This window comes from Myxocyprinus asiaticus, chromosome 11, assembly GCF_019703515.2.
Source record: "Myxocyprinus asiaticus isolate MX2 ecotype Aquarium Trade chromosome 11, UBuf_Myxa_2, whole genome shotgun sequence".
Classification (NCBI taxonomy): Eukaryota; Metazoa; Chordata; class Actinopteri; order Cypriniformes; family Catostomidae; genus Myxocyprinus; species Myxocyprinus asiaticus.
The window spans coordinates 19,380,569-19,408,262 of NC_059354.1; the positions used below are offsets into that span (position 1 = coordinate 19,380,569).

Sequence of the window (27,694 nt, forward strand, 5' to 3'; positions counted from 1 at the left end):
GCCGATGTTGCCACCGCAGGAAGGTCACCATGGCGACGGGTAGACGGGGCGCGCGATCTTGAACCACAGCAGGGCAAGATGTGCTGGATGGTCTCCGTCTGCTGCTTTACCATCGAAAACCGCTGTGCGAAGTCTTCGATGGTGTCGCCAAAAAGGCCAGTCAGGGAAATGGGGGCGTCAAGGAAGCGAACCTTGTCGGCATCCCTCATCTCGACCAGGTTGAGCCAAAGGTGTTGCTCCTGGACCACCAACGTGGACATCGCCTGCCCCAGAGACCGCGCTGTGACCTTCGTCGCCCGTAGGGTGAGGTCGGTCAATGAGTGCAGCTCCTGCATTACTCCCAGGTCAGGACCACCCTTGTGCAGCTCTTGCATGCCTTGGCCTGGTGGACCTGCAGGAGGGCCATGGCATGCAGAGTGGAGGCGGCCCACCCCGCGGCGCTGTAAGCCTTCGCCATAAGAGATGACGTTGGATGGGAGCCTAGGATGGTTCCGACAGGTGGCGGCGCTCTGCGGGCACAAGTGCGCCGCAATCACCTGCTCCACCTGGGGAACGTCCGTGTAGCCCCTGGCCGCCCTGCCGTCAAGAGTGGTGAGAGCAGCAGAACTTGAAAGCCTGGTCCGGGCAGTGAAAGGTGCCCGCCACAACTTTGCAAGTACTTCATGCACCTCTGGGAAGAAAGGCTGTAGGGAAGAGCGGAGCTCCGACCCCAGGAACCAATCATCAATCCGCGAGGGTTCAGGGCAGTGTGGAGGGTTACACTCTAGCCCAATGCTCGCGGCAGCCTGGGCAAGTATGGCCGTCAGCTCACTGTTAGCCTCAGGCTGGGCATCCACACCCAAGGCAGAAGCCCAGCCGAGTCCTCGGCATTGGACTGAAGCAGCTCCTATTGATATCTCACCCTCCTCTTGAGCATCGAATGAGAGGTCGAACACGCTCTGAGGCGGGCCACCTAACTCATCCCGGAACTCAACCGGGGCGCACGAGCATGCTGGGGAATGGGAGGTCTGTGGGGATTCACCCGGCTGAGTTACTTCCATTGAAGTCCCCAAATCGCCCCCAGCACTAACCGTCGCGGTCTTGTGCCCGCGGGCAGAAGAACCGAGGCAGAGAGCGGCTGGAGTGGCTTCCCCTCTGAGGAAGGAAAGCCATGATTGCAACGTGGCCACGGTCATGTTCTCGCAGTGTGGACCTGAACCATCCACGAATGGTGTCTCAGCGTGTCTGGAGCCCAGACATGTAAGGCAGCGATCGTGACCATCAGAAGCGGAGAGATAACGACTGCAACCAGGAAGTGCACATAACCAGAAAGTCATCTTTAAAAAGACGCTTTCTGTCAGTGCCCACTCTTTTAGGGAATACAGGTGCATCTCAATTAATTAGAATGTCATGGAAAAGTTCATTTCAGTAATTCAACTCAAATTGTGAAACTCGTGTATTGAATAAATTCAGTGCACACAGACTGAAGTAGTTTAAGTCTTTGGTTCTTTTAATTGTGATGATTTTGGCTCACATTTAACAAAAACCCACCAATTCACTATCTCAAAAAATTTGAATATGGTGACATGCCAATCAGCTAATCAACTCAAAACACCTGCAAAGGTTTCCTGAGCCTTCAAAATGGTCTCTCAGTTTGGTTCACTAGGCTACACAATCACGGGGAAGACTGCTGATCTGACAGGTCAATAATTGACACCCTTCACAAGGAGGGTAAGCCAGAAACATTCATTGCCAAAGAAGCTGGCTGTTCACAGAGTGCTGTATCCAAGCATGTTAACAGAAAGTTGAGTGGATGGAAAAAGTGTGGAAGAAAAAGATACACAACCAACCGAGAGAACCGCAGCCTTATGAGGATTGTCAAGCAAAATCGATTCAAGAATTTGGGTGAACTTCACAAGGAATGGACTGAGGCTGGGGTCAAGGCATCAAGAGCCACCACACACAGACGTGTCAAGGAATTTGGCTACAGTTGTCGTATTCCTCTTGTTAAGCCACTCCTGAACCACAGACAATGTCAGAGGCGTCTTACCTGGGCTAAGGAGAAGAAGAACTGGACTGCTGCCCAGTGGTCCAAAGTCCTCTTTTCAGATGTGAGCAAGTTTTGTATTTCATTTGGAAACCAAGGTCATAGAGTCTGGAGGAAGGGTGGAGAAGCTCATAGCCCAAGTTGCTTGAAGTCCAGTGTTAAGTTTCCACAGTCTGTGATGATTTGGGGTGCAATGTCATCTGCTGGTGTTGGTCCATTGTGTTTTTTGAAAACCAAAGTCACTGCACCTGTTTACCAAGAAATTTTGGAGCACTTCATGCTTCCTTCTGCTGACCAGCTTTTTTAAAGATGCTGATTTCATTTTCCAGCAGGATTTGGCACCTGCCCACACTGCCAAAAGCACCAAAAGTTGGTTAAATGACCATGGTGTTGGTGTGCTTGACTGGCCAGCAAACTCACCAGACCTGAACCCCATAGAGAATCTAAGGGGTATTGTCAAGAGGAAAATGAGAAACAAGAGACCAAAAAATGCAGATGAGCTGAAGGCCACTGTCAAAGAAACCTGGGCTTCCATACCACCTCGGCAGTGCCACAAACTGATCACCTCCATGCCACACCAAATTGAGGCAGTAATTAAAGCAAAAGGAGCCCCTACCAAGTATTGAGTACATATACAGTAAATGAACATACTTTCCAGAAGGCCAACAATTCACTAAAAATGTTTTTTTTATTGGTCTTATGATGTATTCTAATTTTTTGAGATAGTGAATTGGTGGGTTTTTGTTCAATGTGAGCCAAAATCATCACAATTAAAAGAACCAAAGACTTAAACTACTTCAGTCTGTGTGCATTGAATTTATTTAATACACGAGTTTCACAATTTGAGTTGAATTACTGAAATAAATGAACTTTTCCACGACATTCTAATTTATTGAGATGCACCTGTATATACTCTTTTAAAGGAGAAATTTACTCTTTTATCGTTCAACACGCGCTGCCGAAGTGCCCAGGGGCGTTCTCCGCACTTATCTGTGCGAGAGGGGGAGAAGCTGCTGTGATGCGGCGTAAAATCCAGCAGCCGCGGAGATCGCTTTTTGCTTTCTCTTGTAGAGGTGAATGGATTGGCAGTGGAATACAACAACACCGCTCGGCTCCGAAGAAAAAAATCTGAATGAGTGGTCGCACACCAACTCTTTTTATACCCGTATGTTCGAAGGAGTGGCATGCAAATTCCACTCGCCAATTTTCATTGGCCTTTTCTAAAACATCAGAGGTGTTTGGGGCTCCTAAGGGTGACCCCTAGTGTCACATCGACACAACGTTGAGTGAGTGACAGATAGGGAACACAATTGTTCATTTTTAGTTCATGTTATTTCATAATGAATTAACTAATGTTAAAAAATACTGTTCAACTTTTATAAATGTATTTGTTAAAATTAACATTAACCAGGATCAATAAATGCTGTAAAAGTATCGTTCATTGTTAATTTTTGTTAACAAATGGAACCTTATTGTAATGTGTTACCCTTTTAATATAAAAAATGTACTAGTATATGTAGAAATAAACATCATCCAACATTAATAAATGGGGTAGTGGTATTGTTTATTGTTATTTCATGTTAAATATTGCATTAACTCATGTTAACGTATACAACTTCGTCGTAAAGTGTTACAAAAAATGTGAATTCATCCTTATTGTATCAATTATTTTGAATTTAGGTTAAACTTATTTGAAACTTTAAGACATTTAGGATTATAAAATTGAGCACTGCCAGAATATTAGGGCAAAATAAATAGTTGAGGATTGCTTGGGTCTGGAGATTGAGTCTGCAAGAGGCTTTAGCTCAGTCATATGAAACAGATTTACCTGTGGTCAGACATGCTGTCCTCGGCAGAGGGCAGATGCCTCTGTGGACTCAACCACTTGACAGTGAGAGACAGAAATGTCAAAGCAAAAATGTCATAGGGGGATGATCCTGGTTCATTTTTGGGGCAAACTTTGCTTAAGCTCATTAGAAATATTATGCAGGAGCGTTCCTCGGCTACCTAGGCTTATCTATAGACATGGTGATGAGCTTGAAATGCAGAAAGGATTTCAGGCTGCACACGGTTGCAAAATATCACCAGTAAACCTATAACAAGGCCTTTCAATTCCTGACAAATTTAAACTAATCTTTCTTTGTAAAGTTGTCATGTATGATGTCCTGTCATGAATGGGGCAAGAATATAATCTGAAATATGTACATGCATACAGAAATGTAGGACATAAATGTAGACAGTGGCCCCAAAAATAATCACACTTGGAAATATCTGAATTGTCATTGCATTAGATACCAAATACCAAAGCAAGTGGCATGTGCAAACAAATGATTCCTAGACCTTTTCTCAGAAATAACTTCACCATTCTGAGCCATTTTTTGCAATTACTTTTAACCAACTGGTCTTTAAAGTGATTTTTAGTGGATGTATGAAGTCAGTTCAGAGTAGGTGTAGTTCATAACGTTAACTATGGACATGTTCCACATGCTTCAAAGTGTGACAACCAGAAAGTGTCATAATACTTTTTGTCATAATTTTGAACAATACAAAAATAGTATAATTCGAAAACAAAACTTCATTTTGAGAAATTATTTGCTTAAACAGTGTGTTTGTGGTGTATTTTTTTAAAATATTATTCTGGCTGGAACTATGATAACATCAAACCTCATTGGTTTGTGCCTGCCTCGTTACCAAATGTCATGACGTAATGATACAAGAACCAATGAGGTTTGATGTTATCAACATAGCCGCCTTACTGAATTTCAGGGCAGTTTATGGACTTTATTAATGATTTAATTTGACCTGAGTGTGCATAATGACTTAAATTTCGTTTTTTGGGTGAACTATTCCTTCAATACCAAAAGGTAAAACAAGTTTCTGTTAACTGGACATTCAATAAATGGGTTCACATTATTAACTGCTCCTATATGTCTACATTCCTGTGATTATGTTCACACCTAAATGACTCAATAAGACATTGTTGAAGTTTGTGAAGAGCAGCAGTATGTGCCAGTATGAGCCTATAAAATGACCAGCAGTGAGGCCTCTGGTCGCTGTAAGGCAATATGAGCATCTCAGCGAGAGCCTGCTTGACTCATTTATCTCTGTCCTCCAGCATTGTCTGCCTGCTGGCTGGAGCTGCATCTGGTGTCACTGTCTCTGGGAGAGTCTGCCTGTAGCCCCATAAACAGACTAATCATTAACACAGCCTGCTTTAGCCAAGAGTGCTGCACTCCCACAGCTGCTCAAAGCACTAAAGATAGACATAAATCTGTTCGTGGAAAGCTGAGCAGAGGACACGCTCTCCGATGGGCGCTGGGAAACCCAGCATTTTTTTGGGAGAGTGTTGCTGTTGGGAGTGCTGCTGTTACTAAGCTGTGGTTGCTGATGGGAACAAAGGTAACATTTTGGACTAGGAAGAGGGTTAGGTACCTTGTTAGGCCATCTGGTTTCATCTGTTTATGCTTACATTAAACTTTCCAGTGAGTTACCATGCCTATCTGTTCCAGATCAAAAATTTTGAATGATACATATCGTTAAAATACACGCAGATGCTCCAGATGTTGATTATTTTTGTGCAGGACTCAACTATGAAAAATGGGTCAAGGGTAATGCAGCATTTTGCCCCACTGAGAACTACTTGACTCTTTCCCATTATTTACTGTAATTGTTTTCCATATTTTCATAACTCAGTGCCATCCTATGCCTTGCTTGCTTGGCAGCCAATACCATCCACTATTATAATGGCAACCAAGGGCGTAGATTTGGCTTGAACATTTGGGGGGGAGGGGGGAGGGGTTGCAGCATAAAGCATTTATATGTTTTCCATTGATCATTGTATAAATTTTTAGATCCCCCCTGGAATCTACGGAAAAAACAGCTGCATACAATAACACTCCAACACATATATCAGGAAATCATCACTTGCTGGAGGAATGCAGAAAAATAAATCAATCAAAGGTGATCAGCTTACACATTAAGTATGTTTCTGCAGTTTCTGCAGGCATCAGAAGGCAAGAACGCCAACAACACATTGCGAGTCTTCAGTACAACATCAGTGGGACACATAGTGTCTCTAAGGTGTCCAAGAAGCTCTTGTTATTGATAAAAATATAAACTATACTGACAATTAATCTTTCCCTACTATTAGTTTTATTCTCCTTCTGTTCAGACTCTCCTATGCAGCTCAATGTTGTTTTTATATTCTTTTTTTTTAAATGCACAGTGAAGAATAAAGTTCTAATTTGTGCCACCCACTGTAAAATCAGGAACAAAAATATTTGCAGAAATCTAACTAATCTTAAAGAGAGAGTCAGCTAGTGATGAACATTTTTTTTCTAAAAGACCAGCTGTGTCCAGGTAACAGGTTTTGAGGATGTAATGCTCTTTACATCCTGTAGAGGGTGTACACCTTAAAGCACTTCTCTAGGAGCACACAAATGATGCTGATACCCACCTGCCTGCCAGATGTCATTGTGCTTGCCCTCCATGACTCATAGAACTTGTGTTTTTTTTTTAATTCTCTTTCTGACCTAACCACTGATGGTATTTGTCTTGCCATGATATATGTTTACAGTAGCGTATTAACCTTGAAGATGGTGAGGTGAAGGAAACTACACCTGATGACAGGATGACTTTGGGGAATCCCAGATACGCCACCTCGCTGAAACTACATTGTTATGGTATTTCAAGCTCTCAACACCTAAAAAACGTTTTAGGCACACATATGTCTCAGGCACATACTTATGTTATGACCAACTGAATGCTGTGATTGTAAGGTTTTCATAGAGATCCAGGTGTCTATAATGTCCACATATTATTTTCTGTTAGAAACATTGGTAAGCCTCACTACTGTTGGCCTTTCCAGGTGAAAAACTGTTTTGTTCTAGTTGGTTGAAGCACAAAGCACAAGCTCAGAGTAATTATTTCCTGTGTTCTGATGGAGACAGCTCCCATGTACACCGACTTTGAAGGGAAGCAGAGTAGGCTAATCCTCAGAATTTTAGCTACAAAGCAGAGTGTTATAGAATAAACTTGTATAACTGCTCGTTTACTGTCAAGGAAACATTCCAAAAACAAAGCTAAGTTGATTACCTGTGTTATGAAGTCAATAAAAGTTAATTGAACTTCACTGTATGAATGTGCAATGTACACTGCATTGACCTACTGTTTGGCAACTAGAGTATGAAAAACTCATGAGAGCCAGAAGTATAATGCTATATATATATATATATATATATATATATATATATATATATATATATATATATATATATATATATGATGTTTACATCAAGGAGCTCTCAGCTGCAATCAAAAACGTAGGCAGCTGACTTGCCCGACAGTGTTTTAATGAATGGAACTCTTAAAGAAACTGGTCTCAGTACAGTTTAAAAAAACACCTTATTTCAATCCTACCTCCATATACAACTAATACCAGTACTTGGCTGCCTATGATGTCCTCCACAGCATGGGGACCCCCTGTTGGATCGGGGGCCCTACGCAACTTGCGTATATTGCATATAGGGAGGACTGGCACTGGGACAAGGTCAGCACTGGCATAATTTTAGCACATCAAATCAGAAAGTAATTTACACAGCATTTATGAACAAGTATGCTAATGCACATTTTTGGTGTGAGACAAAAGAGGAAAACAAATGGAAAAGCAAAGCAGAGCATGGCCAGTGAAAGTATTTCTGCAGCTGGTAAACAGAACATGTGCATGTTTTCTTGTGTATTTTGAGATTTCACTAGATTCTCAGATATTAAACATTCAAATGAATGAGTTGCTAGCAGTTTTTATTTACGCAACCACAAACTGGCAGGGCTAGAAGGAGCAGTCTTGTCCCTACGAAAAGGACGGTCTTTAATATTTGTCGAGAAAGCCGCAGCGAGGGTGTTCCACCCAGATCGGTGGCCAGCTGTGGTGGCTGGAGCCCATAGGCCGTTTGATCCCTGAGCCGGATTCCCTGGTAAAGCTGAACTTCCCTCTGCCTTCTGAGTTCAGCTGCTCCGGGTCGCCTGCTGGAAACGTTACGGTTCTGTCAGCAGCGGGGCAGCCCAGCTGCTCGCGGGCCACCGCCACCAGAACCACGCCAAATACTCAACATGTGTCATAGCCACAATTTACTGAGAGCAGTGTTGTGTAACAGATATATGATACCACAGTACTTATACAGTTATTTTTAACATGGTCAGTGTCCTGCCAGCAGCAATTAGGAACATCACATCTATGGGAAGCCCAAAGAGCCACAGAGGCTGATAGGATTGCTGTCAGCTGAAATAGGATGTTTTTGAGGGCTCTGAAGATCTCTGTTTTCATTGTGGGATGAACAAATGTTTTTCTCGCCATCCCCCCATAACCCTCAAGTAAACACATGATTGGATTTGATCCACACTCCTTACCCATGGCCCTTTTTCCATTCAGTAATCCTGTGAAATGCAATGCATTTTTTCTTTGTCAAAAAATAGTATGTCTGCTACTTTTCAGTTTGTCTTTAGTATATTCAAATCTTGCTCTAAAGATCCAGATAACATGTGCAGGGCCAGCAAATGTGAATAGATCCTGCCTTCAAGGCTGAAATGTGTTCATTATACATGGAGAATAAACATGGTCCATAATTCCCCACCAAAATGAAGACAAGCTGCAGCAGGGGTTTCTGCACAGGATTAAGCAAAACAACAATGGAATAAATTAAAGAGATTTAGAAAATGGAAAAAAGGCATATATCATTACACAAAACATTAACAAAACTAAGTGTGGTTTGTTGGCTGTAAAACTACGCGAGTTGTGCTTACTGCCCCCTGTTGACAGTGTAGGGCTTTACTGGTTGTTACTATCAGAAATAATTAATAAGTATTTATTATTATTAATTAAGAATTAATAATTATTTCTGTAGTTATTAATTAATATTTAAATTAATCAATTGAATCTAACTCATTAAAACCTCATATGAGGCTCCAGTTAATGTAGTGTGCTACGTTTAGTAGCAAGTTTGGTTATTAGCAATAATTAATAATTATCAAAGATAATTATTAATTGTTAAAATCAATAGAACATTGATGAGAATCAATGTTAGCTTTTTTAATCCTTTAAAATCAACAATTATCAAAGATAATCGTTAATTGTTAACATCGATGAAACGTTAATTAAAATTAACACTAGCTTATTAATCATTCAAATTCAAAAATCATCAAAGATAATCATTTATCAATTATCAAAAATCAATAGAATATTAATAAGGATTAACATTGACGGGGCACCACCCTGAAATCAGGGACTAACAACCAGATAGTAAAACAGTCTCAATATTAGATTGTTTTCTTAGGAAAATTGACATCCGAAGAATATCGATTTTCGGGAAAAAAAACAATGAATGAAGGTTTGAATCCAAGCACTGACATCCCGTCAGCATGACACAGGCGTATGCAAAACAAACCAAAACACTTCTCTTTGTAATATAAACAAAGTTTATTAATGCAGTAATATCAATTAATAATTAATACAATGCAGTCAATAAACTTCCGACTTACAACTACAAACTAAACAGTGATATGATGAGATATGGAAATAAAAATAATCCTATAACACATAAGGTGTGTGTGTGACAATGTGTGTGTGTGTAAGGAGGGACGCGCACAAAATGGCGGACGTGACTCTCATGGAGTGTATGTCACGCGAGACTTCCGGCCAGGGAATATGACCACGAATGGGGGCGGAGAGAAACCAGTCAATGGCGTCTACCAGTTACTGCGTGTATCCGCTTGTACGATAGCTTAGGGACAAAGCTGAGCTTTATCATTTAAGCTATCTACGACCCAAAATGTGTGCCAGAATGTTTGTGAGGGGTCGCGTGCGTGTGTGTGTGGTTAGTACGAGAGAGAGAGAGAAGTGACAGCCCTAAAGCCGATTTCGCGATCATGGGAGAGAAAGCAACTGTTAGTTCATCGCTCAGAGACGCGGTGGACGGCTCGTAAACAGTCCAGCGTACTTTGACTCTTTAATGGATGGACTCAGTTTACCTGTTTCACCTGCGATGGCGAAATTGCACAACAGTCCAATTTGGTTGGACCACAATACAGCAAAACAAATTCGTGATAATTAATACCCTGAGTATTAATAATGAGCGGACATGTACAACTGTACAAGCAAAAACCTTGAAACACAAGAATAACACACTATAATATTCTATCTCTGCCCAGACGTAAACCTCTTACTTGAATCGCATGAGGACACAGGTAGAATGTGTTTTACTCCGTCCTTTGACTCTGACCTGGTTCCTTGAGGCTCGGGTGATGACAGGAGGCCATTTCCTCGCTGTGTCGGCGGGCGGTACGGCTGTTGATTCTCGGCGGGCTGGCGGAGAACTCAGAAATGTTGACTTGATTGAAGATGGAAGAGAAATCTTTAATCTCTTCACTTCTGTAGGCAAACGGATGAAGATGCGAATTGCTCGGCGGTCTCCTTCGGATCCGTTAGAGTGTTCGGTTGAACACAGAGTAATCTCAACTCGTCCAGCGAGATGGAGATTGTATGGCCACAGTTTCAAGTCGGACGTTACTTCCTTGTGCCACGAGGTTGCACCAGAGAGCAGCGAAGAGCTGCAAACAAAGTCGCTGGAAGCAAATCTCGAAAGCATTTCAGAGGTATTTCAACTCCTGATGATGTCATGTTTGAGGGACGTTCTGTTGTGTGCCTCATCCAATAGGAGTTGAGAGTTCGATCCTTTAGTGAGCAAGGCTTCATGGGATTTGTAGTCTGTTTTGGACTCCCTTTGTTTGATTTTGGCGCGATTTTTATCAGTAAGATTTACGACTTGGAATGTAGGGGCTTGAGTTAGGTTTTTACGACTGTGTTAGGCCTGCCTTTGTCTTCTATCTGAATACATGAGGCCCAACAACAGCGACTCGCAAAAAAATAAAGTTGCTACTTGAATTGCTCTGTTGCAAAACTCTTATTATGTAATTTACATATGGTCAGGGGTCATGATTAATTTATATTTTTTTAACACACAATTTTTATAAATTAATTGCACTGAATTAACACGTTCAATTGACACTCTTAGTTTTAACTGGCTTTGAGAATGCCACACTTGGTTTTTACTGATTTTGTTGCACATGTTCTCATGTGAGAGTGCATCTTTAATGAGAGCGAGCATACGTAAGAACAAAGGTATGTGCTTAAGCACCTATTATGAATTCAACAGTAATTTTGCGTGAGAAAATTTTCTGCGCACATAAGGATGCAACTTGTTGCCATTTATTTGTGAATAAGACCCAATTTTACTAAATATTAAATCAATGGCACAAATACCTTTCTAAATAAGGAGGTTAGTGAAAGAGGCTTGGTCATCAGCACACAGGCTGACTGGGAAGTGAATCATCCCCTACAGACCACAGAGTATCTCACACTGATGAGTGTATGTATATGCCAGCCCCTAGTGTTGGGTTCGAGTCCACCTTAGTTGAGTCCGAGTCAAGTCTGAGTCTTTAAACAATCGAGTCTGAGTCGAGTCCGAGTCCAAAAGGGGCTGAGTCAGACTCAAGACCGAGTCCATAACAGGCTGAGTCCGAATGAATCTGTTCATGAATCTGAATTCATATTGTAACCGTAAACTCAACATCAATATTTTAAGCTTATTTTAACTTTCAAACTAAGAAAACACATCTGTCAATTTTAGGGGGGATAGTTTTAGTTTCCTGCTGAACAAACTTCAAAGTGGTTTCAGAATGAAAGCATATGCTTTAGGTGTATGAAGACAAAACTGTCCTTCAACACACTTATTGCGTTCTGTTGACATTTCATTAATTTGTTGCTTTTTCTCCTCCACTCAAACATACACCAAAGAAAATGAAAGCTGCGTTAGTCATTACAACCAGTTATTATGGTTTCGAATTTTAATTTTGTTTTTTTATTTCTACTTCATTTTCAATTTGTCTTTTCAATTTAGTTTAGTTTTATCTAAAATTATCCCTATCTAAAGAAATAATATATGCTCAGTGATGTCACACAATGGCAGTTTATGGTGACCAATTCAAGCTTCAAAAGGACACAAAAGTATAATTCAAAAGTCTAATAAATTATTGTATGCGACTCGTCTCCTGGCACGAGAGTAAACCCTTTAATATGGTGTGTTGCTTTCTCTATGATTAATGACTGTTTGTGTAATAATTGTTCATGAGTCCCTACTTTGTCCTGAGCTGTGAAGCTGCCCACTTTTCTTAAGAAAAATACTGTACATTCTTTGGTTTCCCAGCATCTTCTGCACATTTGAGTTCTTCCCAACAGTGGCTAATTAATATAGACTTCCAGCTTTTGACACTTAGGACAATTGATGCTCAAGAAGGCAACACAAGAACCAAGAACCAAGGGGATGCAAACTTTTGAACAGGATGATTTGTGTAATTTACAGTACATTTTGTGTACTGTGTAGCTTTTGAAGGGCAATACTACATAAAATATATAATCTTTTATCTCTTATATTTGCATACATTCTGAAAGGGGTATGAAAACATATAGGCCTCAAACAAAAGGGGGGTATGCAAACTTCTGCAATATATAGTTTGTGAAAATGTTTATTTTATTTAATATTTTGTTTTTCACTATTTAACTGCATTTTAGCTTTTTTAAATTTACAAATTCCATGTAGCCTATTCTTTCCATATAATTACATATTGCATGTGTAATTATGAGTAGACTTGTCATGTCAGGTACACATTTTTACACAAAATTCACAACATTGGAACCTAAAATTCAAAATCCAACCCCCACATCTCAACATTTAAAGGAATGTTCCGGGTTCAATACAAGTTTAGCGCAATCAGCAGCATGTGTGGCATAATATTGATTATCACCAAAATTAATTTTGATCCGTCTCTCCTTTTCTTTAAAAAAAGCAAAAATCGAGGGTACAGTGAGACACTTACTATGGAAGTGAATGGGGAAAATGAAAGTGAATGTGGCCAATTTTTGGAGGGTTTAAAGGTAGAAATTTGAAGCTTATAATTTTATAAAAGCACTTGCATTAATTTTTCTGTAAAAACTCATGTATTATTTGAGCTGTAAAGTTGTTTAAATAGTAATTTTTACGGTCGTTTTAGGGTTTGTTGACATTACAATTGTCATGGCAAAGAAGTTGTAAAATTGGCTATAACTTTACACAGATGCAGTTAGTAAGCGTTTTTACACTAAAAACATGTTAACACATATAGTTTATGTCTTGTGTCTATACTTTTAAAACTGTGAGTATTTTAACGTTTACAGATTGACCCCATTGACTTCCACTGTAAGTGCCTCGCTGAAACCCAGATTTTTGCTTTTTTTAAAGAAAAGGAGGGACGAGTCGAAATTAATTTTTGTGGTAATCATCATTATGCCACAAATGCTGTCAATTGAGCTTAACTTGTATTGAACCCGGAATATTCCTTTAAGTGCTTGTATTATGTAAAAAAGTGCAGTTTAGCTGGGTGAATGTGAAACTTGTCTGATTTACCTCCATGCTCGCAGGGAGAATTAACATTCGGAAAACACCCAGCTTACATTTTCACGAGTTGAGTGAATACATGGATTGGCTTCTTTCAGCTCGTTGTTGAAAATGCATTTTTGCATTATTTGGGGCATTTGCGCTGACTGACAGGACAACATAGAGCACGAGCGCATGACTTCATTGCCATGATAACCAGATTCATTTCAGCTGATTTGCTGAGGACTAGAATGAATGTATAATTAATTATATCCTCTGCAAACAATAACAGAGACAATAGCGAGAATGACAATGAGGAGAGATTTAATTTAAGAAGAAAGAAAATCAGTGACTCTACCAAAAACCAGGACTGTCCCGTTAATAAACCGGGATGTCTGGTCACCCAGTCTATAATTAAATTAGAAACAAAGCATTTTGCTGCCCAAAATAACTTCATATTTCATTGTGCATTTTATTGTGGAAAAAACTGTAAAAGAACTTATTTTAAGCAGCTCGTCAATGCTTTTAAAATAGAAAAACAATAAATAGGTGCTGCTTATCTGTTTTTCGAGTTGCAGTCTGCTTTAGCAATAAAAAATCTTCCCCCCGACTATTTAAACAGTTACAGTTAATTCATCAAAGACCAGTTTAACTTGACAACACTACGTGGACCAGAAGAGACTACAGAAGCCTACATGTGTGGATACATTACGCCTGAAAAAAAGATTGGGTGACATGATGTGGGTGACTTCAAATAATGAAGTTCTTAACCACGATGAAACCGCGATGCGAGCACCATCTTGGCTGCACAAACGCCGCGTGCGATTATACCAGTTGTCAGGTCCTGTGCCATGCGAAACTGCCTTGTCGTTTCTAATACATTGGCTACATACCTTTCTTTATGTGTTCATCATGCCAGCCATCTCGGTAATCAATGTTATACAGCAATCTCCGAAGTAACATTCAAGCATATTGGTTGACTGAGTGTGCCGCTCTGCAGGTGTGTTTGCTCAACATGGTGAATAAAACTCTTGCTACGTCCAGGACATCAGGGGGTGCTACAACTGCTTGCAGACAGAGTCTCCATTTATTTAGTTTTCGTTATTTTAATTAAGTTATTTTGTTCACTTCTTCACAAATCAAATGCTATGGACCCGGTTGGACTTTGAAAAAAATCCAGAGTCCCAAAGGCTCGAGTTCGAGTCAAGTCAGAGTAAAAATGCATCCGAGCCTGTGACAAGTCCATATCCATTAAAATTGGACTTTGTGACTCTCGAGTACCCCAACTCTACCAGCCCCCTTGTTTTCCAACCAAGTGACCCTCATACATTCTCTGTCCATAGACGTGTGCAAAGCAGTGTGCCACTACATCAGTCTTGGCCCAGTTCAGCCTGCTCACATTCCCCTGATGCACACATGTACAGATACACAAACACATATGAAAGCTAGATGCCCCACCTAGCTAAAAACCAGAGGCAGTGTTCAGACCCAAACAGAACTGCTATATTGTATGTTGCATGCTCTCGTACGGAGTTAGAAAAAATATGCATCAACATGCAGGGTGGGGTGGGGGCTTGTTTGCTGCTAATTATAGAGTGTCTGCCTGTAAAATAATATAACTGATTGCAAGGTGATGTCACAATCTGAAACATACTATTGAGAAGCACTTTGTGTATTATCATGATTGTGTAACTCAGCTGCATGAAAGCATAGCGACAACCTGAGATGCTGTCTAGCACTGTGTTAGGAAGAGCCACCACAGTCTTGTTGCCTAATTCCACGGGTGATAGTAAATGACAGATCGTGAATCACTGCATGTTAATAGGTATTATGATGTAAGAGAGTGCATATCTTCAGTGCAAAATGTCTTAAATACTTCATTGTAATGTACAGAACTTGATTGTTATTGGTATTCTTGACTTTTTTTGTTTGTTTTTTTAGAGTGATGCACATTAAATAATGAATATGTTTTATTTCAGGAAGGATGTCAATTCTGTCCCAAAAGTCTAAATTAATTTTCAAATAATTTCTTCATATTTTCTATACAGCTGTTCACACAGTTTGCGATTTGCTCCAGTTTGCATTTGAATGATATTCTACTTTGTTTCATACCGGTCAATTATCATCAATTTCATATTTACCTGCCTCTTAAACATCACATAAATAAAAAAATAAAAAACTGTGGTTGGACATTTTACATGTCACTCAGACAGCCCCTTCCTGTCCAAAGTGCAGTATTTGAGCAGAATACACAACAAAGTTGAGCAAATTTATGCCAATAGTCAAAAGTTGGGCTATGAGTCATATTTTAGGTAGACACAGAATATATATGATACACAAGCCCTTTGAGATTAGCTGAACTAAGGCAACAGGAGTGTATAAATCTGTTTATCTGACAAGAAAAATCTCTAGAGAATGAACGTAGTTCAAAGAACAGTCAGAGGACATTGCTATATTGGGGGAAAATGTGTGTGTGTGTGTGTGTGTGTGTGTTTTTAAAGAGACTGTCAATTAAATGAACTGCTGAAGAATGATGAACCTCCCTTGAACTCTTGACGAACAATGGAATTGTTTTTAAAATAGTTCTGGCAGATTTGTAGTTAGTAATTAAAGTTATATATTACCAGCTCAGTCCAGCTAAGTGTTAATAGGTATTTTATGAAGCAATAACATGCAGGTGTGCTCTCTGGAGTTGGACACAATGACACTCTCTTATAGACTTCTCTCTCTCAACTCTTCTCTCTTTATACTTCTACATGGAGACCTGCCAGCAACAAGACGGGATACTGAACTGTGAATAATCAGCAGAGAGGCTGTAAATCCAAACTTCATTAACATTAACTTGACAGTCGATCAATTAAATAGAAGAATACATCAGACAAAAAGCAGAGGCACCGCCATTGTTTGCTTTCTCTAAGTCTTCTAACCTCTCTTGATCTGAGACTTTCGTTCATGTGAACAGGTCTGCCTGTAAACGTCCTACTCAGAGCACAAAGCGCTGCCTTCATTTGATCTTTCTCCACTTCAGACATGACAAAGGAGCTGTATGGTTGTAATTAGTGAGAGGAGGAGAGGACACACCTCCCTCACTCTCTTGCTCCCCCCAGCTGCCATCCAGGAGCTCAGATGAAAGGCTGGAATTAGTTATTCATATCTAAGTGATGTGGTCCAAAAAAGCAGCAGTAGCAGCAACAGCAGGTTCACATGCCGGCCCCAAAAATTGGCACCAAAGTGCATATGGAGCGTGGCGCTGACTGATGAGTTATAAAAGGGGCCAGCTTATCATCTGGATACAATTGTGTCATTACAGCTTACTGCTGTCTATGAGTGTGGGCAAAGATAAATATCCAGTAGATAGCAGTCAGAGAATGGCCCTCCTCTAACCACCCAGACGAGAGGGGGCAAGATTTTGAAGCCACACAATATGCTGCCTGTTGGGAAACTGGTCTATACTGTAAAATCCACTCCCTCATTCCCATCTTCTTTTAATTTAAACTAAGGAAGTCATTCCATTTGGGCAGTGATTGAAAACTGAGCAGGAGATGGATTGCAGCTGGAATCACACAATTAGAGCACAATGATATTTGCTAACATATGACAAATCTGGAGGTTTGAGAAAGGCTTGATATACATTTAGTACAGCTGGAAAAAAAAAGTTAAAATTCACACCCATTTAAAGCATCTGTGGGTTATTAAAGGGATCGTTCACCCAAAAATGCATATTAGGTCAGTATTTAATCACCATAACTTTGCTTTCTTTCTTCCATGGAACACAAAAGGAAAAGTTTGCCAATTCTTCACATTTCTTTTTGCCATTCAATGAAAGTGAATTAGAAGTGAATAAAAGAAAAAAACACAATAAAACTACAGTAAATGTAATCGATTTAACCCGAGTACTAATCACTACTCCAAGTCTTCTAAAGCCATACAATCACTTTGTGGGTTGAACAGACCAAAATGTTTTTATTAAGTTGTAAATCATTCTTAAATAAAATCTTTGATAAACTCCCAACGGCAGTGCCCATATCAAATGGTGACTGCGGCACAAACTGGAAGTCAATAACATCAAACCACATTGGTTCTTGTGTGTCTCGTGACCAAACATCATGATGTCAAACCTGCACTGTAGTCACCATATTCGATGTGGGGAGCATAACAGTGCGGAGTCACTATTCACTTTCATTATATGGCAAAAAAAAAAAAAAAACAGCCTAATCTCATGAAAATGATGTGACTGTGGCAACATTTTAGTAAAATGAAATTACGTGGTTCATTAAACATTTTGCTGCAGTTCCGAGGTGAAATGTCCACTGAGGCGTGCTAAAAGCAAGTTTAATGTTCTCCCAAAAAGACTTTAGGTTTGATTATTTTTTTTAAATTTTTTTAAAGTTAATGCATTTAAATGAAAAACCTGCCTCCCTAACCTTAAACCGAAACCTAACCAATAGTGTAATAAAACCCAAATGTGAGATGTTCCTTTTCTATTTTGAAATTAACAAAACCGACATTGCTGCCCTAACTGCTACATCTAAGCCCAACCAATAGTGTCATAAAAGCAAATGCGAGGTGAACAAAACAGACATCCTTACCCTTAACCTTACACCTAAACCAAACCAATAGTGTCATAAAAGCAAATATGAGATGAAAAACGCAATAACTAAAGCAGCCACATAATTTTGTTGTACTAAAATGTTAGTCAGTCATGCTTGAAAAAACTTGTGCTTGGTTATCTAATGCTGAACCATCTTTCAAATCATGGGTTATTGTAATATTCTTTTTACATAATAAGAAAGTATTGTCTGGGTAACAGAGTAACTGTTTATAAAGTGTTAATCTGCCATGTTACTCGTGATTTGTGTGAAAGTGAACAAACGCGTTGTTGCAGCGCCTCTAGTGTTTATTTCACCAGAAAATTGCAGTGATACGTAGAACAAGGCATGTAAAACTAATTTTGCAAAAATGTTGTTATAGTTGCAGACTGCAAAAAGCCAGGTGAAGGTTTTTAAATTTTGTTATTTTTGTTCCACGGAAGAGAAAGATGAACAGATTTGAAATGACATGATCACATTCATGTAAATAAGGACAGAATTAAAAATTTTGGGTGAACTATTCCTTTAACTTGGGCTTGTGATCAAATAAATTTATATAAATATATGATTTAAATGAATTAGAATTATATTGCTCTAATATCATCATATATGCTACTATGATCTGTCTGAATTGTGCTTATTTAGCTGAGAAATATTTAAAGTCTTAGAAACTTTGACTCTTCTCCTTTTAAATATTTCAAACAAGAAGGACATACCCAGTGTTTCACTTTGCCAGCATTTAGCATCAGTAAGGATCACACTGGTGTTATTTCAGTCTTTAATGGTCTGACTAATTAGAAGTAAGATCAGGACCAGGCATGTGACTTTCATGTGGATATCTCAGGTGCAAAATATTCCGCAGATTACAGAAATAGCATCTGTTTCATTTATTTTGCATGTAGAGCTTTAGATTTCAATGAATGTCTAACTATTATCTTCTAAGCCTGTGAAGATGTTATCATAGTCACATCACTCTTTGCTGTGTTGTGGTTCAGAATCTCACCTGAGCTCAAGTTTTTGTAGGTATTACTTCACCTCAGAATACTCATTCTTTTGTCTAAACCAACGCCAACATGAGTCATTTACCCACCCACCTTCCCCTACTACACTGGTTTGAAAACTATTTATTCACTTGTACCCAGACTATCATTTAGACAAGCAAATTGTCTCTCTAAACTGACCTCAATTTAATCTAAGAAGCTATTTTATTTAGGTTGTGGTCGTCGTTTAGCTTAAAATCAAAGGCTTAGGATAAAGGCTTAGGCATTCAAGTGTTTGACATCTTACCATTGGAAGTCTCAAGGTGTGTCCCAAACCGCACACTTCTTCACTATTCTACGCCATTTTGTAGTGTGAGTAGTACGTTTACACTGAAAAAGCTGCAAAAAGAAGTGTACTTTAAGTACCCGGATGATGCACTTTTTCAGCTGTCAAAACAGAGTGTGGAATGTTGGACAATTCATGCACTCAACGCATTCAGCTTGCCATAGATAGCGGAAGGGGTGGAGTTACCTGGCTGCACTGCTGGTCTGACAAAACAGTTAATAAGTAAATAATGAAGAATGTAGCAGCTGGCAAAACTTCAGTGGATACAACACCTTACAAATGTAATTTGAATGCTTTACCATCACCCCAATCTGTGTGAATATGTATATTGTTTGAAATACAAGTGTTAAACTGAAGTTGGCTAACGCGCTAAAGCTAGTGGCAACACATCAGGTGCATTTAAAATGTCACTTCCGTCAGCTGTTAAATGCTTCCTTGTAGTAAAAACTGTTAAGTGTTCCATTTGGGATGATACTACACTTTGAAAATTCATACACTACATGGCTGAGTGCATAATATATTTGTGCAGTGTTTAGAGTGTCATTTAGGAAAATACTAGTAATTTTCTGTCTTTTTAGTTTAATTCTTTCAAAGCACTCTGTGGCAGCGGGGGCGTGGTCGAGCGTCCGTCGGGAGAGAGAGAGAGCGGTAAGGGTGCATACACCTGAGCCAAATTATGACTAACACCTGTCTCTAATTGTAGTGAGATTGGGGAGAGCGGCATAAAAGGATCATGCCAGCGCCAGATCGAGAGAGAGAGACTGGGTTGGGAGCCTTACTGTGGAGCTAATGTGTTAGTGTAAAGCTGATGAGTTAGTGTGAAGCTGATGTGTTATTGTGAAGCTGTAAACCAGAGAAGTGGTCAATTAAAAGTTCCCTACCTGTGTTTGAAGACTCCAGTTCCCGGTGTCCTTCCTTGTTACACTGGTGCCGAAACCCGGGATCTGATTTGAAGACTGCATTCCCCATGGAGTCCTTCCCATTGTCCGACATCATCAAGTCCCTCGCAAACCTACATCACACCCACCAACAGGCTCTGCTTGAACTCTGCCAGGATCAAGAACGCTACTTCCATGAGGTCCTTAGAGTTCAGGCAGAGGACCGGCAGGTCATTCGGAGCCTCCTCACCCAGGAGAAAGCCCCGGCAGCAACCCCGGACAACTGCAGCCCCCTGCCCCCGACCATGCTGTTGAAGATGGGGGTGGAAGACGACCCTGAGGCCTTCCTGAACATGTTTGAGCATACCGCTGAAATCTGGGGCTGGCCGCATGCTCAGTGGGTGGCCCGGCTCATCCCTCTCTAAGCAATACCATCAACTGTTCCGCTCCATGGAGATGGAAGGGGCCGGTCACCCATTTGCCTTTTCTCAGCGGCGCCGTGATACCTGCCGGAAATGGCTGCGGGCGGGGGACTGCGACGTCGAGGGAGTGGTCGACCAAGTGGTGCTGGAGCAGCTGATCCATCGGCTTCCAGAAGGCATGGTGGAGTGGGTCCAGTGCCATCGCCCGGCATTGCTGGAGGAAGTGGTCCAGCTGGCAGTGTGCCCAAGCGCGGAGAAGCGCTCTCTCTCTCTCTCCCCCCTCCCCCTGTGTTTTCTCCCATCTCTTTCCACTACCCTCTCACTCTGTCCTCTCTCCAGGCCCTGTTCCTGCACCCCCTGGCATGGAAACCCACCACCGAAGCCGGCTCCTCGCTTGCACCGGTTTATCCCTTTCCCGGCGACTTCAGGGTCTACCCACTCTCCCCCTCAGGTGGATGTACCTGCCCCTACAAGTGCCTGGACTGCAGCACCTGGGCCGGCCTGCTGGCGTTGCTGGGATCTGGAACACTTCCGGGATCAGTGTCCTGTGATGGAGCTGCGAACTGTAGTCCGGATCCTTGATGCACCACAGGCTAACCCCGATCGGGCTGGAGGGTACAGGATACTGGTAAGAATCAAGGGGAGTACACACCAAGCCTTGGTGGACACAGGTTGTAACCAGACCACTATCCACCATTGCTTGGTTCAACACGAGGCTTTGGGCACAACTAAAAGTGTGAGGGTGAAATATGTACATGGGGATATTCACAACTACCCTGTGGTGACCCTTGTTATTAAATTTAGGGGAACAAAGCATAGAGTGGAGGCCGCGGTTAGTTCCCGCCTCACCCATCCACTGATTTTGGGGACTAATTTGTCTGAATTCAGAAATGTATTAAAGGGAATATGCGCGGATGGGTCCTGCACAAAAGCGACGAGATGTGAAATGTGTGACGCTCTGGCAGGGGAGGTGGAACCAGGGCCGTCTTCATCAGATCCACATCAGGATGACGTGAGGGGGTGAGAGGCTGCAGCCCCTCCCATCCTCAGGGGATTTCCTGAAGGGGATTTCCCTTTAGAGCAGTCGCGAGACGAAACCCTCAAGTACACCTTTGACCAAGTGAGAGTGATCAATGGTCAACAACTCCGGCCGAATGTCATACTTTCATATCCTTATTTCGGAATTATAAATGAGCAGTTGTATAGAGTGACGCAGGATGCTCAAACAAAGGAAGATACAACCCAGCTCTTAATACCGCGGAGCCATCAGGAAATGGTGTTCCAGGCGGCTCATTATAATCCCATGGTGGGTCGTCTAGGGGAGAAAAACACTGAACCACCTAATAGCCCTTTTTTATTGGCCGGGCATTGGCAGCGATGTCCGCAGCTGGTGTGCGGCATGCTGCGAATGCCAGCTGGTGAATTCAAGGTCCCCTTTGAGAGAATTGGCTTGGACCTCGTCGGGCCATTAGAGCGGTCAGCACGTGGACATCACTTTGTATTGGTCCTAGTGGACTATGCAATGTGATATCCGGAAGCAGTGCCTCTGCGCATCATCTCAGCATGAAGTGTTGCGGAGGCACTCTTCAAAATAATCTCCCGGGGGGGGATTCCAAAAGAAATCCTCACTGATCAGGGCACAACCTTTGTGTCATGAACACTACACGAGCTTTTATGAATGATTGGGCATTAAATCGATCCGCACCAGTGTTTACCATCCACAAACAGATGGCCTGGTGGAACGATTTAATAAAACCCTTAAAAACATGTTTCGTAAATTCGTGCACGAGGATGTTAGAAATTGGGACAAATGGCTCGATCCCCTGTTATTCGCAGTACGAGAGGTCCCGCAAGCCTCCACTGGGTTTTCCCCATTCGAGATGCTGTATTGGCGGTGCCCGCGCAGCGTGCTTGATGTCATGTGCAAAGCTTGGGAGGAGGGACCTTCGAACAGTAAGAATGAAATTCAGTATGTTCTTGATCTTAGAGCAAAACTCCACACCTTGGGGCAACTAACACAGGAGAATTTGCTCCAAGCTCAAGAATGACAGAGCCGACTGTATAACAGGGGAACTCGGCTGCGGGAATTTGCACCGGGAGATAAGGTACTCATATTACTCCCTGCATCGAGCTCAAAATTACTCGCCAAGTGGCAAGGACCCTTTGCGGTCACACGACGAGTGGGGGAACTCGATTATGAGGTAAAGCAAACCGATAGATGGGGCACACGTCAAATTTATCACCTCAACCTCCTGAAATTGTGGAGGGAGGCTGCCCCGGTGACATTGGCTATGGTAGTTCCGGAGAGGGCGGAGCTCGGGCCGGAGGTAAACACAAAACACAATCACATCACCCCAGTTACTTGCAGAGACCACCTCTCACCATGCCAACTTGCAGAGGTTGCCAAACTACAACGAATTCGCGGATGTGTTTTTGCCTCTAGTGGGTCGCACGAACCTCATCCAACACCACATCGAGACCGAGCCAGGGGTGGTGGTACGTACTCATCCCTACCGATTGCCCGAACATAAAAAAAAATAATAGTTTGGGAAGAATTGGATGCAATGCTCGATATGGGAGTAATAGAGGAATCCCACAGTGACTGGTCCAACCCGGTTGTTCTGGTGCCTAAGAGCGACGGGTCTGTACGGTTCTGTGTGGATTATAGAAAAGTCAATGTGGTGTCTAAATTTGATGCCTACCCAATGCCTCGTATTGATGAGTTGCTCGATCGGTTGGGCACTGCTCGTTTTTACTCGAAACTGGATTTGACAAAGGGTTATTGGCAGATCCCCTTAACACCAATTTCCTGTGAAAAAACGGCTTTCTCGACACCGTTCGGATTACACCAATTTGTGACACTTCCATTCTTTTTGTTTGGGGCTCCGGCCACGTTTCAGCGCCTCATGGACCGAATCCTCAGACCGCATTCGGCTTATGCTGCTGTCTATTTGGATGACATCATTATTTATAGCAATGATTGGCAGCGGCATATGCAACATCTGTAGGCGGTTCTGAGGTTGCTGCGACAGGCGCGGCTCACAGCAAAACCTAAGAAGTGCACGATTGGGCGGGTGGAGGTACGGTATCTGGGGTTCCACTTGGGCCATGGGCAGGTGCTTCCCCAAATTGACAAGACGGTGGCGATTGCGACCTGCCTGAGACCCAAGACCAAAAAGGGGGTGTGACAGTTCCTGGGGCTGGCTGGCTATTATAGAAGCTTTGTGCCTAACTATTCGTATGTCACCAGCCCTCTGACTGATCTCACTAAAAAGGGAGCTCCAGACCCGTCCAGTGGACGGAGCAGTGCCAACAGGCATTTACGTAGGTTAAATCCACACTTTATAGGGGGCCGCTTTTACATGCACCTAATTTCTCTCTCCCTTTTGTATTACAGACGGACGCTTCAGACAGGGCGCTGGGGGCCGTACTCTCGCAGGTGGTGGAGGGGGAGGAGCACCCGGTGCTGTACATCAGCCGCAAGCTCTCCTTGATGGAAACAAAGTACAGCACCGTAGAAAAGGAATGTCTGGCACTTCAGCCCTTTAAATTCAAGGTGGTCCACAGACCGGGAGCGCAGATGGCTGTCACCGACTTCCTGTACAGAAATGGGGGTGGGGGGGAGTGGTAGGCAGTCCGTATGTCTCCCTGTCCAGAGTCGGGTGGTTGGGATATGTGGCAGCGGGGGTGTAGTCCGTCGGGAGAGAGAGAGCGGTAAGGGTGCATACACCTGAGCCAAATTATGACTAACACCTGTCTCTAATTGTAGTGAGATTGGGGAGAGTGGCATAAAAGGACCATGCCAGTGCCAGATCGAGAGAGAGAGACTGGGTCGAGAGCCTTACTGTGAAGCCGATGTGTTATTGTGAAGCTGATGTGTTAGTGTAAAGCTGATGAGTTAGTGTGAAGCTGATGTGTTATTGTGAAGCTGTAAACCTTAGAAGTGGTCAATTAAAAGTTCCCTACCTGTGTTTGAAGAATACAGTTCCCGGTGTCCTTCCTTGTTACACACTCTTTTATTTGAGATCAGGAATGTTAGAGGAAGTCTGTGAGAGATGCAGGCCTATTGAAGTTTAGTGAGACAATGATTGTTCAAATTGTGTGATCTGATTGTTTTTCACTGCCTACTGACCTGCATTTGGTCATAGTAAATATTATGTCTTTAGTTGTTTTGTTTAAACAGACCATGTCTTTTTTTGTTGTTGGAGGAATTCTGTGTGGTCAGACATATATAATTCTGTTCTAAACCAACTCACCAACCTATTGTTGTGCTTTAATTAGCCAAAAGTGCTTGCATTTGTGATGAACAGTAAATTGCTGATCCAAAGCAATTTAGAGTACACTACAGTACAGTACAATACACAGGGACAGTCCCCTCTGTGGACCATACCTTACTGTTATTGGCCCAAATCTTAAACCACTATGCTATACTATCACTAACATTACCGCTCACAGTACTGCATTAAAATACTACAATAATTAAGGTCGTTAAACACTACAATTACCACCTATGGTGGCACAGTTCAAGACACAGGTGCCACTGTGTGACTGAACATTTATACTTATTCCTTTGCCAGTTACTAACTGTGATTAATTGTTTATTTTTTGTTGTCATGTCATGCATTTACATGGCACATTGCCTTGGTAGATGCTTTTATCTAAAGCCACTTATAGTGCATTCAAGCAATACATTTTATTAGTATGTGCATTCCCTTGGAACCAAACCCATGACCATGCAGGAACAAAATCCATCCAGCTTTGATGGATAAAAGCAGTGGTGTGCTTCTAGCAGTATCAAAGAAAGAATGAGTGTGGAGTCATTCCTTACAAAATTTTGCCAAAAAGGTGTTTTTGAGTTTATTGCGACCTGCTCCATATACATGTCCAAACCCTGTCCTAATCTGTACCATTTTATGAACAACAGCTTTATGGTCTGGTAAAGCTTTAGCCTTCTGGGCAGTGCTGTCACACATGGTGATGTAGCATCACAGGTGACCCAGGCTTGAGTCTTTGCATGAGGTCCTTTCCTGACACCATTCCCCATCTTCTCCCCTGTTGTTTCCTATCTTTCTCTCTCTACCTAATGAATAAAAGCAAAAAACAAAAACAAAAAACTTTTATGATCTGTATTAGATCTTCATCAGTGTGTCCTTTGACATGTCATTCAACAAGTCACAAAGTTCTGTCTTTCGAGAAGGTTACATTCATACACACTGCACATTTAGATTTGCTCATTTAGAAATGTGATACATTTCTCTTAACATCCTGTCCTGTACAATACAGTATATACAAATAGACTTAAGTCAGTACATCTAAATTACCCTGTACCTCAACCATATCTTCAAATGTGCAGGAGAACACGTGCTGCCTGCTAATTGGCTTGGAGCAGAGTGACTCTAAACCTGGCTGGATGTGAGTATGAGACCACATAGGGACCACAGCGCTCTCTCAGAGGCCTGTAAATTCATCACCATGGAGTCTCTGGATGTGAAGGGATGGGTGACCTCAAGAGCAGATGTGCCGGCAGCCCAGCTGTGGTCACCCATATTGATGAGCGCATCTGTAACCAGCCTTTTATTGCTTTATTTAGACCTGTGTGAATCTGAGTCGCTACTGAGCCTGGATACATCCTGAATCTGATCAGAGATCTGATCAGAGATGTGACACATGATTTAAGATCAAAGATTGTTAATCCAAGACATTGTTTTGCAAGTCATTCAACCATTAAATTTTAAATCAAATCTCAATTAATGATTAATCAAATTCCGAATTTAGACTTCAAAGTCTTCAAGTCTTGCTAATAAATTATAAATGAACTACATAGGTGGCGATTTTGTAATAATTCGGACAAGTTAATTTGTACGAAATCTAACCAGTTATACACGAACTCATGAGAGATGCTACCCTTGTGTCCTTGTAGTTCCCAATGAGGCATTTGCTCAGTGTTAATCAAAAACTGTGTTTTCATAACTTTAACCCCTAACTTAAACCCCATACCTAAACCTAATCATGGATAGTAACCTTACCCTGCTGTGTTCATGAAGCATATGTGATTGGTCGATTTATTGTCATATGTTTTCGTACAAATGAAGTCGTACACATTAGTACGAAATTGCCACCTCATAGTATAGTATTTCTCATGAGACTTTGTTGGAACAGATAGCGGAATGCAGAGCAATAGAGAAGTGGAATGCGTGTTTGTATGCAGGGGCGTCCTGTCCCATGTTTTTTAATATTTGCCTCAAAATTGTGATTCAATTCAGACTTAAGTCAAAGACAAATTTTGACTTATTACTTTTTTACACAACTCTATCTCAGTGTAATCTCTATTTCCATTATTATTGGTCAATATAAAGGGGTCATGCCATACATACATATTTTGCCCTGAGGTCCACTCATAATACTAATAAAGTATTAAGCACAATAGCTCACTCATTTCCACAACACACTCACGACAGAGATGGTTGAACATCAAAATATTAGTGGAAACAAAAGTAAAAGAGTTTTTGGGCACTTTGTTGTAGATTAATCATGTGACAATTTATGCATATACATCACATTTTGGGATGTAGCTTCAACTTTAATTTTTTAAACTGGAAGAAGGTAATGGCTTAAAATAATGAAAAATTAACCACTACCCCATAATGAGTGCTATAATAGTTTTCATTGATGTGCAATGTGTACATAACTATTAACATCTCAAAAAATGTGTTTTGGGTTTTCATGATCATTTAAGTTTTGAAATTTGCAGTATTTTTCATAGTACACTGAGCTCTTTTATCAAATAAATAAATAAATGAAAATTTAATGATTAGTGAATGTGTTGATTGACCTCATCATTTTTCAAATAGAATGAGCAGAATAATGTGTTGTTAGTCATAAATGAATTCCTAACCTCAAATCACTTTTACCTTAAGTCATTTTCTCAACCACACTGTTATTTCTGCCTGTGGTAATGTGGGGAAATCCTTGAGTCACCAACCGCCTCTCC

General features: G+C 41.4%; 2 protein-coding genes across 4 annotated transcripts in view; both read left to right on the top strand.

Annotated features, from left to right (window-relative positions):
• fev (FEV transcription factor, ETS family member) overlaps positions 1-27,694 on the top strand; it is a 312,131-nt gene that overhangs the window by 45,977 nt on the left and 238,460 nt on the right. The gene's annotated exons all lie outside the window — the stretch shown is intronic.
• LOC127447886 (uncharacterized) lies at positions 5,291-27,470 on the top strand. Of its 3 annotated transcripts, none has more exons than XM_051710055.1 (5): positions 5,291-5,425; positions 5,878-5,986; positions 6,603-6,708; positions 19,982-21,331; positions 24,101-27,470. In XM_051710055.1, exons 4-5 carry the CDS (start codon positions 20,672-20,674, stop codon positions 24,332-24,334), a joined length of 894 nt encoding a protein of 297 aa, XP_051566015.1. In that variant the 5' UTR covers positions 5,291-5,425; positions 5,878-5,986; positions 6,603-6,708; positions 19,982-20,671; the 3' UTR covers positions 24,335-27,470. The 3 variants fall into 3 exon arrangements, with proteins under 3 accessions (XP_051566015.1, XP_051566017.1, XP_051566016.1); XM_051710057.1 differs by having other exon boundaries at positions 20,297-21,331; XM_051710056.1 differs by lacking the exons at positions 5,291-5,425; positions 5,878-5,986; positions 6,603-6,708 and having other exon boundaries at positions 16,781-21,331.